This window comes from Aplysia californica, unplaced genomic scaffold, assembly GCF_000002075.1.
Source record: "Aplysia californica isolate F4 #8 unplaced genomic scaffold, AplCal3.0 scaffold00399, whole genome shotgun sequence".
In the NCBI taxonomy this organism is placed as follows: Eukaryota; Metazoa; Mollusca; class Gastropoda; order Aplysiida; family Aplysiidae; genus Aplysia; species Aplysia californica.
The window spans coordinates 263606-277799 of NW_004797669.1; the positions used below are offsets into that span (position 1 = coordinate 263606).

General features: G+C 40.2%; 1 protein-coding gene across 1 annotated transcript in view; it reads right to left on the reverse strand.

The window, feature by feature from the left end:
• The window catches only part of LOC101860269 (sperm-associated antigen 17), a gene marked incomplete in the record, with an annotated part of 61954 nt that overhangs the window by 17594 nt on the left and 30166 nt on the right, over window positions 1-14194 (reverse strand). Inside the window, 14 exon segments of the mRNA XM_035971223.1 lie at window positions 507-712; window positions 1072-1238; window positions 2399-2596; window positions 4210-4478; window positions 5035-5268; window positions 5736-5920; window positions 7536-7668; window positions 8460-8668; window positions 9208-9337; window positions 9731-9909; window positions 10705-10834; window positions 11665-11810; window positions 12617-12787; window positions 13554-13745. Coding sequence (XP_035827116.1) covers window positions 507-712; window positions 1072-1238; window positions 2399-2596; window positions 4210-4478; window positions 5035-5268; window positions 5736-5920; window positions 7536-7668; window positions 8460-8668; window positions 9208-9337; window positions 9731-9909; window positions 10705-10834; window positions 11665-11810; window positions 12617-12787; window positions 13554-13745 — 2549 coding nt within the window.

The following is a 14194-nucleotide window of genomic DNA, read 5'->3' on the forward strand; positions in this document are numbered from 1 at the left end:
TAATAATATATTATAAAACCGTATTAATTGACAACACCTGATTCCACTGCGTCATGACAAAAATATTGGAGACAAGGGAAAATGGAGCAGCCATTACATCTATAGTTTAGACTGAACAAAAAGAAGCACTTTGAAAAACAACAGTCATCCACTGGAGGGAAAAAGCAAGGAGGACAGACAAAAAGAAAAGGGAAAGAAAAGAAACAGGATTTTCCAGTGACACCTTCCAACTCCATGTCTTTCAACTAATTAGCAACATTTGCCACCCTTAAAAAGAAAAAGCGATAAGAGATGAAATGAAAACAAAATGACTTCCATCTTCCAGTCCAATGGTGCCCCTCCCCTGCCCTCCTCCCCAGCCTCTCTCCCCTCCACTCCCCTCTCCCACCCTCTCTCTCCCCTCTTCCCCCTCCCCCCATCCTCTCTCTCTCACTCCTCTTCCCCCTCCCCCACCCTCACTCTCTCCCCTCCCCCCCCCCTGATCCTAGTATCTCTCACAAAATTACCTGAGTGAGCAGGAAAGCCTTGCCCAGCTCACTCTCAAAGTAAGGCTCTATACTCTTGCGCTCCAGTTTGTTCTTGGCATTTTTCTCCTCCTCCAGCTCCCTCCTGTCTCTCTCCCAGTCTGCCAGCGTTCTCTTTGCCTGGGGTGTGGGTGGTGGGCTGGAAGGGGGTGGGGCCACAGCCTTCTCGTACACTGACTTGACATGGTCTGAAAATGTAAACAACGTTCATAGTCAGGACAGTGATAGCAAGCCACATCTAGAGTGAGACTATGTTCAGGTTGGTTTTATAAATCGCTACCTCAGAATTTTTACAAAGTCCTATCAGCCCAGTAGCCTACCTAGCTGGCCATTGGCTCACATTACAACACATAAAACACTCATTTGTGAAATAGTATCCATAATGAAACTCAGTTTAATGCTTATTTTTATTAAAACAAAAATAGTTTTAAAAAAAGAGTGGAGTGATGGGGAAAGTCGAGAGGTAGAAAAATTATTGGCTAAACGATAATACAAACATGGAGTAGCCTTCAGTATACAAAGAGTCAACATTAGGAAAAGCACTTACCTGGCTCACAGTCGCGAGTCTCCGCTCTTTGTGAGTCCGCCAAGCTCTTCAGATCCTGCGCCAGGATTTTCTCGTCCTCAGAGCGAGGATCTCCGACACTCATAAGAGTCTCGGCCCGCATGCGACCCACGACCGCCTCCGCGTACTCCCGCAGACCTGTCTGAAGCCTGTGAGAAAAGGTAAATCAGTGTAACTGACGCATTAAGTAGATAGCATTTGTATAGTGCAAATCCCCTCTCAACAGCAAGCTCTATGCACTTCACAATCTATACTATTACCCCAGCAGACCTGAGAGCATTCTCAAACAACCTCAACTTCCAGGGAAGCATACAGTGCAAGCAGCTATTTATAAGCGCTAAAACACTAACATACTGACAAGATCTTTTGCTGTTTATGGCCAGGTACCCATTCCCACCTAGGTGAAGAGAGGAAAATTCAAGTAAAGTGCCTTTCTCAAGGACACATCGGCAGGCCTGAGGCTCGAACCCCCGAACCAGCAACCTCCCGATTACGAGTCAGGTAGCCTAACTACAAGGCCATCAACACCACAAGTATTGGTATAGAGGAAAAATGTAAACCAGATACTGCAAAAACTGTGGAAATGCTCATAAGACCTTATGCAGTTGCGAGCGTGGTAAAACTCTTACTAAACTGAACTGTGGAAACAAGAAACTGCCCACAAAAATCTGAGGTGTAGCGTTCAGTCACTTTGCGATCACACACAGGAGACCAAGTTCAATTCCTGAGTGGGGAGAATCTTCATTGAGTACCTTGGTTTTTTAATGGGACCTTGTTTCCCTTTAAGCCCATACTGACCTTGCCTAAATGATTTAAATTGTGCCGCTGGGGGCATAAATACACTAACAATACTTTATAAATTTTCCCTTCCACCCCGTTTTACTACCTCTAAAAGCTGAACTCCAGTTAAAAGATGCCATCACACCAATATTAACAATGAATTGAAGAAATTCGTTCTTGTTTTCTAGAAATGGTACAATGTAACTGAAGAAAAAGGCCAAATCTCCTTTCTACAGGATACAAATAAAAACAATACTATCCTACTTTCAGAGTCAACCATCAAACTCACTACCTTTCACTTATGAACATAGTCTACAATGCACCCCCCTCCAAACAGACAGACAGACAGATAGACAGACAGACAGACAGACAGATAGACAGACAGACAGACAGACAAACACGCAGAGACAAACACAGAGACAGACAGATGAACAGACACACAGACAGACAGACACACAGACAGACAGACACACAGACAGACAGATGAACAGAAAGACAAACAGACACACAGACAGACAGACAGACAGACCTGGTTCGGAGCTGCTCGGAGACGGGCCTGTACTGCACCACCTGCCGTAGCTCCAGTTTGTTGGGACACTTAAGGATGGGGATGCGAGTGGGGCCTTTCCCCGCCGCCCCGACGTTCAGACCATGGCCCACGTTGGTGCCAAACTGAGGGCCGGGCCTCTTGAACTCCCGCGGGGGCAAGGTCTTCAAGTCTCGGCACCTAGAGAGGGAAGACAGGAGATGAAGGTGGTTCGGTTGGTCAACTGATGTTGTTTGGTGTTGTTACAGCGTTTTTTTGGGGGGAGAGGGAGATAGATATCGCGATTTAACATCCCCGAATTTGAGTATATGAGATGAGAGAGAGAGAGAGAGAGAGAGAGAGAGAGAGAGAGAGAGACAGACAGACAGACAGAGAGATGAGCGATAGACAGAGAAAGAGAGAAGGAAAAAACACAGGCAGAGTCAAAGCAGTTAGCCTCCTGACTGATCTCAATTGTGTCAATGCAGATACAAAACATTAACAATAACAATTTTTAAAAAAGAAAATAGAGCTTTGAATCTATTACTCCACACTGATAGTTGCATAAAGATCCTTTTTACAGCGAAGGTGAAAAAGGCAAAGAGGGCGAAGCACCATTCTGACATGATACATAATATCCCATTTCGAGAAGACATTAAGTATCAAACCCATAACCTTTCCCTCATATATCTAGTCTTGTATGCCCCCCCCCCCATCCCCACCCTGCCCCAATGGACAGATAGTAATGGCAATAATAATAATAATATTAGTTCCTTCGTCATGTCAGAGTCTGACCATGACCAATGCATTTGCATAGGAGAATATTTGTTTTAATTTCTTCAGCGAAAAAGAAGAAATAAGGATTAAGATGACTTGAGGCCTCTACTTCAGTCTATGAGACAAATTCTGGTCGTGGAAGAGAGGAGTTGTGCCTATAAACAGAACCACATGCAGATAAGTATAGTACAATTCTTTGAGGATGCGCATTTAGAACGTTTGAAGACGAGTTGTTTTGGGATACTTAAAAAAAAAGAATCAAAATTTCCTTATATTCATACATATTTTTCATTTTTGTTTTCTTTATCTGAAACTTTAAGAAGGCAGGCAACAATATGCCTGTTATGAAATATGCAAATTCGTGTTTCTGATTTGTGTATGATGGTTTGAAATGTGCAGCATTATTGGCTTTGGTGGTCTGCTGCTGATCGGACGTATGTGTCTGTTACGTGGACTAAAGCCTCGGTTACATATACACACAACAATAAATTGTAAAAAAACTGGACGATCTATTGATCATGAGACAAATCATCAGGTGTAACCACAAAATTGTACAAAGTTTGGACAATCGGACGATGGCTTGGAGACTCGGTCGAGAAATCAAGCGCTGCTTGATATTTTTCGTGCGATCACAGTCAGATTTGGGGGAGACGCACTGTGATGTAGAATCACTTTGAAATTTACCGCCGAGCAGGATTAAACTTACGGTTCAAAATTTTAAAAACAATTATCGTACTTAAAAGCTGACTTTAAATTTGGAATCAGCGTCTCAAAATAAGCAAAGTTGCTCTCGGGGAACCTGATTTAATGCGTTATTACGTATATTTTAGCATTTTTATAATTTGGTTGATCAATAATGGTGAAGTTGTGTATCAAGTCAAAGACCAGGAATCTCCCTGATCGAAAGAAAACTAGACGATAGATTGGAACGTCTAAACAGACTACACAGCTCGATAAAATGGACAGTTCTCACATATGACAAATCTGACACAATTTATCGTTGCATGTAACAGGGGCTTTAGAGTTAAAAAGCTCACCTTATGCCCTGAGGAACAATGGACTCCTGATCGTAGCGCTTGAACCACCTCTCCGACAAACCAGACAGGTACGGCTTGAGTATGGTGATGCCTGTCACACCCGGATGCTCGGGCAATGAGTCTTTGAGGACAGCGGTGGCCGGATTCTGTTCGGACATCATCAAATACTCGGCGACATCCTGGTACCGCAACAGTTCGGTACCGCTGCCGTCCGCATGGATTATGAAGAAACGAGGGGCATGCTGGCCGTACTGAGAAATTTTTTTCTCCTTTCAAAGGAAAACAAAAATAAAATGTATCACTATTAAAGTTCTGAGCAATATAATATATCTTTTTAAAAAACAATTAAACAAAATGTATAACTACTCAAGCTCTGTTGTGGTGAAAATTTAGATATATTTGTGAAAACTGTTCATATTCACTTTCAGCCGTTATTGCTTATAGAATGAACACTACCAAAAAAAACACCCAACCACCCCCCTCCCCCCCTCCCCCCCCCCACCACACACACACACATAAAAAAGGAAGGCAACCAAATTATTACAAATTTGGAAAGTCCAAAAATACAAAACATTTCATAATCAGAATTAAACACTTTACAGTGTCAATGGCACGTTCAGAATAAGAACTCATAATTAATATGTATAGCTAAACTTTAACAAAAACCAAATATACATGAAGACTTTGAAATGGAAATTCAACAGAAAAACAAATGAAAAAGTAAATAATAAAATAAAACACATTGAAAAGGAAGACAATCAAACAATAATCTAAAATCAATAGCTTTTCAAGACTGAACTGAAAAAAAGAGAAGTTATCTTTCACCTTGCCATTGTTCAGTTCATCGCTGTCGTCAGAGAGAGCTTCGTCGCCTTGCACGGGAATGACATTGAAGTCTCCGGTAGAGCGTACGTTGAAAACGTTTCCATCCGGATCCACCGTCTCCATAATGACATCAGCATTGTGCCGCAAGACGTACTGCAGCTCTCTCTCCGGCATCAAATGTTCCAGGAAGCGGCTTCTTCGAGGGAAGTAGACCATCGTACCTTCCGTGTCCACCTGAGAGGGACAGGGTGTGTGAGGTACAAGAATATAGGCCTAGGGTACGTGCACGAGCATGTGTTTGTTTGTTTGTTTGTAGTGTGTGCATGTGTGTACGTGTGTGTGTATGTCTCAGCATGTATATATTGCATGTGTGTGTGTGCAGGTGCATGTGTGCGCATGCGCGCGCTGTGTGTGTGTGTGTGTGTGTGTGTGTGAGTGTTTGAGTGTGAGTGCGTGTGTATTTGTTTGTGTGGGTATGAGATACAGTGAGAAAGAGAGAGAGAGAGAGAACAAGAAAGAGAGAGAGAGAAAGAGAGAGAGAAAGAGAGAGAGAGAGAGAGAGAGAGAGAGAGAAAGAGAGAAAGAGAAAGAGAGAGAGAGAGAGAGAAAGAGAGAGAGAGAGACAGCAAGAAAAATAGAAAGAGAGAGAGAGAGAGAGAAAAAGTGAGAGATAGTGAGAGGGAGACAGAGCTACGACTCACCTCCACCCTTCCGCCTGAACTGTGATGCAGGATATAATAGCCGTCGGGGAAGACATTGATGCTGGTACCACTGCCAAACACTGTTAGGTTCTCCGACGTCGCCGTGTTGAACTCCACAGTGGCAAAAGCCGGGCACTCCACTTTGACAAACTTGAGGGTCTGCATGTTCATATCAGTGGGAGTCTCTATTGAAAAAAAACATACAGTAAATTACGCTAACAGTAAAGTATGTCCTATTATCCTTCGAGAAAATTTAGAAGAAAAAAGAGCATCCAAATGATGAGCATTACTTGCCACTCGTTATTTCCAGTTAAAAAATTAGAAAGGAAATAAGGGAAACAGAATGAAACTACAATGCACGCGTCATGTGTGAGGCATCGTGGTAAATCAAGCACTCGTCAAAATAATTAAATCAAAGAAACCGGCATTTTTCAGCTACTTTGGCAATTTTTATTGAATTTTTGTTTTATGGACCAACACCTTTTACGTCCATTTAAAAACATATTACTGCGTGGATGTTACTAAAAACGTTGATTAAAGACAAACGAAATGTAAAATTTAAGTATCCTAGGACTCTCAAGCTTTGGATGTCTCTAAACTTTGCTCGCCATTTTCTTGCTAACTTTATCGCTCAAACCAGGTGACCTCCTCCTCCTTCAATAAAAAAAATCTCACATTTTATTTCAAGTCAATAAATGAGTATTTTTTCTTTAAAAGGTAGACAAGTGAACAAGCCTTTAGATGATGCCAATAACTGCACATGCCCAAAATATTGATGAGCGCCTGATTCCACCGCGTCGTGACACATTTTGTAAAATGTTCCCCTTGATCTTGATGTTCTTATTTGAATAACTGCAGTGTCTGGAAACCCCCGGGGAATGACTTGAGCAATTCTACAATGGTGCAGTCTATATATGTAAACACATGGCAATAAAATGCATGCTCATTCACTTGTGTTCTGTGTTGTATTAAGGTATTGTAAAGCAGCTAGAGGTGTACTTTAGTTGCAGTAAGAGTTTTACGGCACTTTCAACACGATAAGGTCATAACAAGTGCCTAAGATTAGAAGTGTTACAAGAGGGTAACAAACACAAAAAAAGGGAGGAGAGATCGGGACCATACACCAGAGCACCAACCAACAACCCGCAGAGCTGTATTGTATGGGAGTTGGCGCTATGGAAATCATCTGCATAATTATTATTTCAATAAGAAAAATATTTTAAAATCGAATGTCCAGAGCCTTATAGACACAGTGTCAGAGCAAGGCAACACAATTTGTTTAATTCTTAGTTGCGCTATGTCAATAAGAGCTGATATGTTTTGTTTTTAAAGCTTTCCTTAGGTGTAAATATAATTAATGTATGGTTGTGATGGTTTTTCTTTAAGTGGTTGAACTGGTTTTTTCTTGTTACTGAGAAATATTTCTTCCTGAGTTAAAGAATTATTACTTTTCAGTGATCAGGCGATTGAGGTAAAGCACTCAGAGCTTATACGCGCATGGTATAGGGTGCTATATAGATGTAATCTATTATTATTATTATTATTATTATTATTATCATTACTATTATCATTATTATTATCATTACTATTATCATTATTATTATTATTACTATTATTGTTATTATTATTACTATTAATATTATTTCTATTATTATTATTATCATTATTATTTTATTATTATTATTATTATTATTATTATTACTATTATTTCTATTATTATTATTACTATTATTATTTCTATTATTATCATTATTATTACAATTATTATTACTATTGTTATTACTATCATTGTTCACTCACCATCATTCTCCGAGCTGGCAATGGTGGACTCTCGGTAGTACACGGTGATGCGGGTGCCGTCCGCATGCTCCACCACCGTGGTGCCGTCAGGGTAGCTGACAGTGATCACATGATCGTCACGGGTCGCCATCGTCTGGTATATGGGGAAAAATGACAAGATTTGTATTACATACACACACACACACACACACACACATATATATATATATATATATATATATATATATATATATATATATATATATATATATATATGTGAGGCGTGCTGACCAAATGAGTTACTTCTCACATTCCACAAAAGGAGAGAGTGGCCAAAAATCTAAACTAGGGTCACATTAGTAGATTTTCTATTTATGCCATATTCTTTAAGTCTAACATGCTTTTCATTATTTCACACTTATAAATTGTAAAAACTTCACCCATAAGCATGCTGCATCTATTTCAATAGGGTTCGAATCTGAGAAGTAACTCATTTTGTCAGCCCACTTCCATATACAGAATTGCCCAGAAAGGATATGGGTCAAAATAAAGATTTTTTTACATTTTTCACATTTTAACATCAGTGCGATTTTCAGAATAAAGAGCTCAGATTGATGCAAAAGGGTTAAACAATTCTTTTTCAACTAGGCCAACACTGGTAGAAACTATACAGCATTTGTGATAAAATTGCAAGAGAGTTCAAGAAAAAAAAAAAAGTTTAGAAATTTTGGACACGACAGTATCATTTTTGGGTGACAATACAATGTGAACTAGAAAACCAATAACCAAAGGAACTTTCCCAATAAGTGCTCACTGCTAAAGTGGAGAAGTTCTTTGATCTGAAACACCTAGCTCGAACATTTTAAAATCATAGATTACTGCACCCAGCGATCTCAGAGAAGATCAGACCCACACCTCAAAGAGGGTTACAAACACCCGACGCACCTGCTGTGAGTCTGGGTCGGTGGCTATACATATCGGGACTGAAGCGAGCTCCACGCAGTCTCCCGTTTCCTTGGTAACCTGCAGCCTCTCCCCACTAGGGTAGGTGATGACCCAGTTTCCCACGGAGCTCGTCAGCTTCAGCTCTTCCTCCAGCTCTGGCTCAGCCTGGGCAGGCTTGCGGGAGCCCCCTTTATTTCCCGACAATCGACCTGTGTTTTGGAGAAGGAACATGGATTCAATTTAAATGAAACATATTGATGTAAGCAAAGAACACGGATGTGAACAAAGAGCATGGATTTCAAACAAAGAACACGGATGTGAACAAAGGGCATGGATGTGAACAAAGAACATGGATGTGAACAAAGAACATGGATGTGAACAGAGGGCATGGATTCAAAGAACATGAATTCAAACAAAGAACTTGGACTAAACAAAGACACTGGTCAAACAAAACTGATAGAAAAATATCCTATATTTCCCGATCGACAGCATAGTGTGTCCAAAGAACATGGATAAAAAAAAATTGTGGAAAGAGAAAAAGTTAGCAGCTAATTAAACAAAACTGACGAAGAAAAAACAGTAAAGTGCTGAATCAAACAGGCTTTACCAGCAGTTATTAAGTCTTGTCTGAACCAAACCAAAGGCTCAGATGACTTTAGCTTCTTTCAATACCATGTCATTTACGTTGGGCTTTTTTTTTTTTTCATTTCACAAACTCTGAAAAAAACCCACCCAGAAACTACTGTACCTTTTTTGGTGGGAGTATCTCGGCCCTGGTCCACTCCACTCTTAACACTGCGAGCTGGGGAGCTGGCCCGGCTTGACGGTAGTTGCCACTGACCAGTAAACACACTGACCGTTCCATCAGCACTCAGAACCTGCGACAGATTGTACGCGTTATTGTATTTCTTTATACCTCCACCAACACAATGTAGATCAGTTTTTCAAGTCAGGCTGCATTTTTATGCCCACTTTGACACAAGTTAGATCAAACTGGTTGTTTTGACCCTACCTACTTTCCAGAGCTAATGGGATCAACATCCCAGCAAACAGATGGAGATATTAACCCTTTGAGCTCTGGGTTCCTGAAGCTTATTTAACCCAAATCTTAGCATCCTGAGCCTAGGAAAACACCTGCATTGAAACAAAATTATTTACTTCGAAAATCTTGCCCAATCACATAATTTTTTCTCGAAACAAATTTGTTGCTGGATCCATAATAACTACAACAACAACATCAAAACAAAGAAACAAAAAGCAAGGAAGCCTACCTCCACAGAGCCGTCAATCATGTTCTTCACAACCGTTCCGTCGGCCGTAATGACCCGCGACACTTCTGTCTGGACGTACTTGCGCCGCGCCGATTCACATTCCTGCACACCTTTGGTCTTGAAAGGATAACTCTGTCTCACTGCCAGCTGTCGCTCTTCGCTAGAAGCCGGCACCACACCTGGAAAAATGTGGAGAATAATAAGTTCACCTGTAATTGAATTTGTAAATGTTTTACAGCCCCATTGACATAATTTAGATGACTTCAGAGGCAGTCTGCTTTAACCCTACCTGTTGGGGCCAACCTGGGCTGAGTGGGGTACAACATCCCAGCTAGACTGTTAATACTTTAAAATCTGTAAACTCTGGGATGAAATAAACTTTTGAAATTTGTTCACCCTTATAGAACACAGAAAAGGAGTGAAGTTTTCTTTCCAATTACATTACAGGGCAATGTTTTATTTATGTAGTTCACCACAGGATGATCAGTTTCATTGATTCAACCTCTTCCCTCCTAATTCTTTTACCTTATTACACTTAAATCTTTTATGACCTTTCCACACCAAGAACGAAATAACAAGTTGAGAACAAAAACTCTTGTAAGGAGCATACAACCATATATAAAAGCTTTGAAAACAAAAATTCAGACACACTTTAAAAAAACAACCTAAGTTTTGACAATGATACCAAAAGTAGGCACACTCAACAAAAATTCTCATCAGGAGCAAAGAACCACATGCATAAGTTCTGTCAAATTTTGAAAAATATTCATTTTCTCTAATCATAGTAACATTTGATATAACTAACATTATGGTGCACACTTTTCAAAACTCAGTCATAACACTTGGCAACTGAAATCCAAAAAAAAAATCTCTACTTTTTACGACCATACCAACATACTTATAATGGTACCAAAAGCACAGGATGGACACTTTTAACAAAAATAACCTAACTTTGCTACTCTTGAACACCTTACCAACAGAACTCTGCAGGAAGTACTTGATAGCCAGACCATCAGGACAAGTGACAAAGAGCTCCTGGAATTCTTGTTTTGGGATCGGCTTCTCTTCATCTTTCTTCTCCTCCTCCACTGGTTCCTCATCAGTCTAAAAGAAAGAAAAGATGACAGATTTATCACTTTGCGGTCACTTGTCGCAAGAATGCAATGGTGAAAATTATCCGTTCTGGTCACTTGAAGCAGTAGGACCGAGAAGTCCACTGCAGTCACTCTCCTAGCTGGGTGACCAGGGTGGGGTATTTTGTACTACTGGCTGTGTGACTGCAAAGTGTTAAGCTTTGAGTAAATAGTAGCATGTCTGCATATGGTGGGGTCATTCAGTGCTGATGAATGGCAAGACAGCAAAACAAATGAAAAAAAAACCCATGCAAGAAGCTAAATTTGAAACCCAGACACCGAACAGTCGTTTTGTTCTGGTTGAATGTGGGACAAAGTAGGTACGAGATTTCTGATCGCGTTTATAAACTTTTAGAAGCAGGGGGCGGGAAGGGAGCGATTGAGAGAGAGAGACAGATATAGGGAGATCTGAGGGAGATAAATGGTCAAGAAGGAAATGAGATAAAAAGAACAGAAAATATTTCTAAATGGAAAGTACATGAGAGTGTGTGCATGTGACCTAGAATACTGATTTGAGAGACTGAGAGAGAGAGAGAGAGAGAGAGGGAGGGAGGGAGGGAGGGAAGGAGGGAAGGCGGGAGGGAGAGAGAGAGAGAGAGAGAGAGAGAGAGAGAGAGAGAGAGAGAGAGAGAGAGAGAGAGAGAGAGAGAGAGAGAGAGAGAGAGAGAGAGAGAGAGAGGAGGGGGGGGGGAAGGTAAAGAAAGATATATCAATAAAAAGAGACGAGGAAAACAAAAATGTGAACAGATAAAGGGGTAACAGGGAAAGACGGAGATAAAAAAAAAAAGAAAGTGAACTCACGGGTAGTTTTTCAGGCTCAGGAGTAGGCACTCCCTTTTTCCCTGCATCTTTTTTGCCCTTGGACGGTGAGCTGGCCGTGGGCTGGGGGAGAGACGGTGTCTCTGTGGTCGCGGGTGGTACGTACAGAGCAGGCTCATACGGCTTCACTGTAGAAATCCAAGCAAAAGACATAAAATTCAGGGTCTAACACTCCAGTGGTGTATAATTTCTTGAAAAAATGTCAATCAGCAAGAAAAAAAAAACATTCCCTGCTTGATATAACTTTCAAAAGGGCTTATTTCATAGTTAAATAAATGTTCGAATGGATGTGTATCAGTGTCCTGTGGAAAAATTTTCATAGAGGACCCAAAGAAAGATATTGGCAACAGTTTTAGATCAGAAAAAAAGTTGAGTCATTTCTTTCAGTTACACAGTTACCGGGTAATATCATCAACAACATCCTGTTTCTCTTTGGTAACTATAGTAACTCCTTGTGAGCAACAAATTCATAAAATTATGCCACCTTTGCTTTTAATGTACATTATAAAGAAAGGCTTTCTATAAAGTACCTCCATCTGTCTCCTGGGATGTTGTATCCCCCTCAATACTGGCTGGCCCTGACAGGTGAGGTCAAAACAGCCCCCCTCCCTGAATCAATCTATAATACATTGGTGGGGGCGCAAAACATTAATAATTAAAATGGGTCGCTTTTAAGGGCAAGCAGGTTTACCCAGGTTTTGTTTTTTTTTAGAAATCTTGACCTATACTAAAAGTGGGAATTGCCCTACCTATAGGAGAAGTTTGGTTCCTTTGTGTATATATTTGTTTGGTTATAGAGAAAACTCTCCCTGTTTCTTAACTGAACGAGGGGCAAAAACTTTACCTTCGATTTTCTCAAAATCGCATTTTTCGGGATAGTCCCCTTGTGCTTAAAAGCGACCAATTATAATATCATCATTACAATAATCCTTACAGTAAGATTCTCCAGAGGATCCAAACTGACTGAGAGCCAGCACCATTCCGTCGGAGAGCTGAGCAGTGACGGAGCCAAACTGGCTGACTGCTGGCCGACGGACTCGAACCTCTGGCTCCGTTTCCTCGCTTGCCTTCTCCTTCTCACTGCCATCGTCTTTCTCAGTCTCCTCTGATGAAAAGTGGAAAGAAACAGAAACGTCCTGATGAAATTTCACACACTTTGGTAACAATCCTCATTTGAGATTTTGGTATAAAATAGAATAAAATAAGAATGTTCAAGATTTAATTCCACACAATTTGATGAGAAGTTCAGATAAGAAGTCCTGATTAAATCTTACACTCTTTATGAAAAATCCTAATATACTGAGTATTAAAAGAATTAAATTTTAATAACAATCCTTACATAAAAATTCTGGTATTATCTAGTTTGCATAAATGGAGAACATATAATTTTAGAAAAACCATTGCTGGAGAAAAATGGAAAGAAAAAAGAAAGTTTTCAATAAATTTTATACGTTTTGATAAGAATCCTCATATACGAATTCCCCTGTAAAGTGGAAAGAAATAAGAACGTCAGGATTGCATATCACATCCCTTGATAAGAATGCTCATATTAGAATTCTAGTTTTCATAATTTTGCTAAAACGGAAAACATATCTGTCAAGCTCAAGCATTGCAAGTGAAAAGGAGAACAAAATGATAAGTTCTGTTTTAATTTCAGATAGTCTGATATAAATCCTCAAATAAAAATGCTAATGTAAATGAGAAGGAAATGAGAAAATCCTGATTAAATTTCACCAATTCCATAAGAAACCTTACATAGAAACTCTGACACAAACTGAAAAAAAAAGGAAAGTCCCGATTAAATTTAACACTGTTTAATAAGAATCCACACATAACGTATAAGAATATGGTATAGGAAGGAAAAGGCGCACCTTTCTCAGACTTTTCGGTTTCCGATTTGTCTGCAGTGGAGAGTTCCGCTCTGTCCGCGCCCTTGGTTTCTTCCATTTGCTGAAGCTCATTCTCGTAGTCTTCCGGGAGGCCCATGTCTTCACGAGGATTCAACACGTGGATGGCGAAGATGTGGTCATCTTTCTGCAACACTGACCGGATGGCGGTGGTACCTGGAGACCAAACAAACAAATGATTAAATGATGCGTTTTGAGGAGAAGTTTTAGCTTTTGTTGGAGTTTTACGGCACTTCCAACACAATAAGGTCATATAAGTGCCGAAGATTGGAGATCTTACAAGAGAGTAGCAAAAACAAAATAGAAGGAGGGGAAAAAAGGACGATGGATGTTTGATGGGAAAGAAGGAGCAAACCACACCAGAGCACCCACCAACCACCAACATGTCTTTTGTGAAAAAGTTTGTTTGAGTAAAGAACAGTACACTGATGCTATAACTGTTGTTCGTTTAGTGCTAAGAGAGCTTTTAGTTTAGTTTTAGTAAGAGTTCCACGGCACGTGAAATACAAACATGTCATAGAATTGCCAAAGATTAAAAGTGTTACTAGAGAGTAATATACAAAGAAAAATGTGTGTGTGTGTGTGTGTGTGTGTGTGTGTGTGTG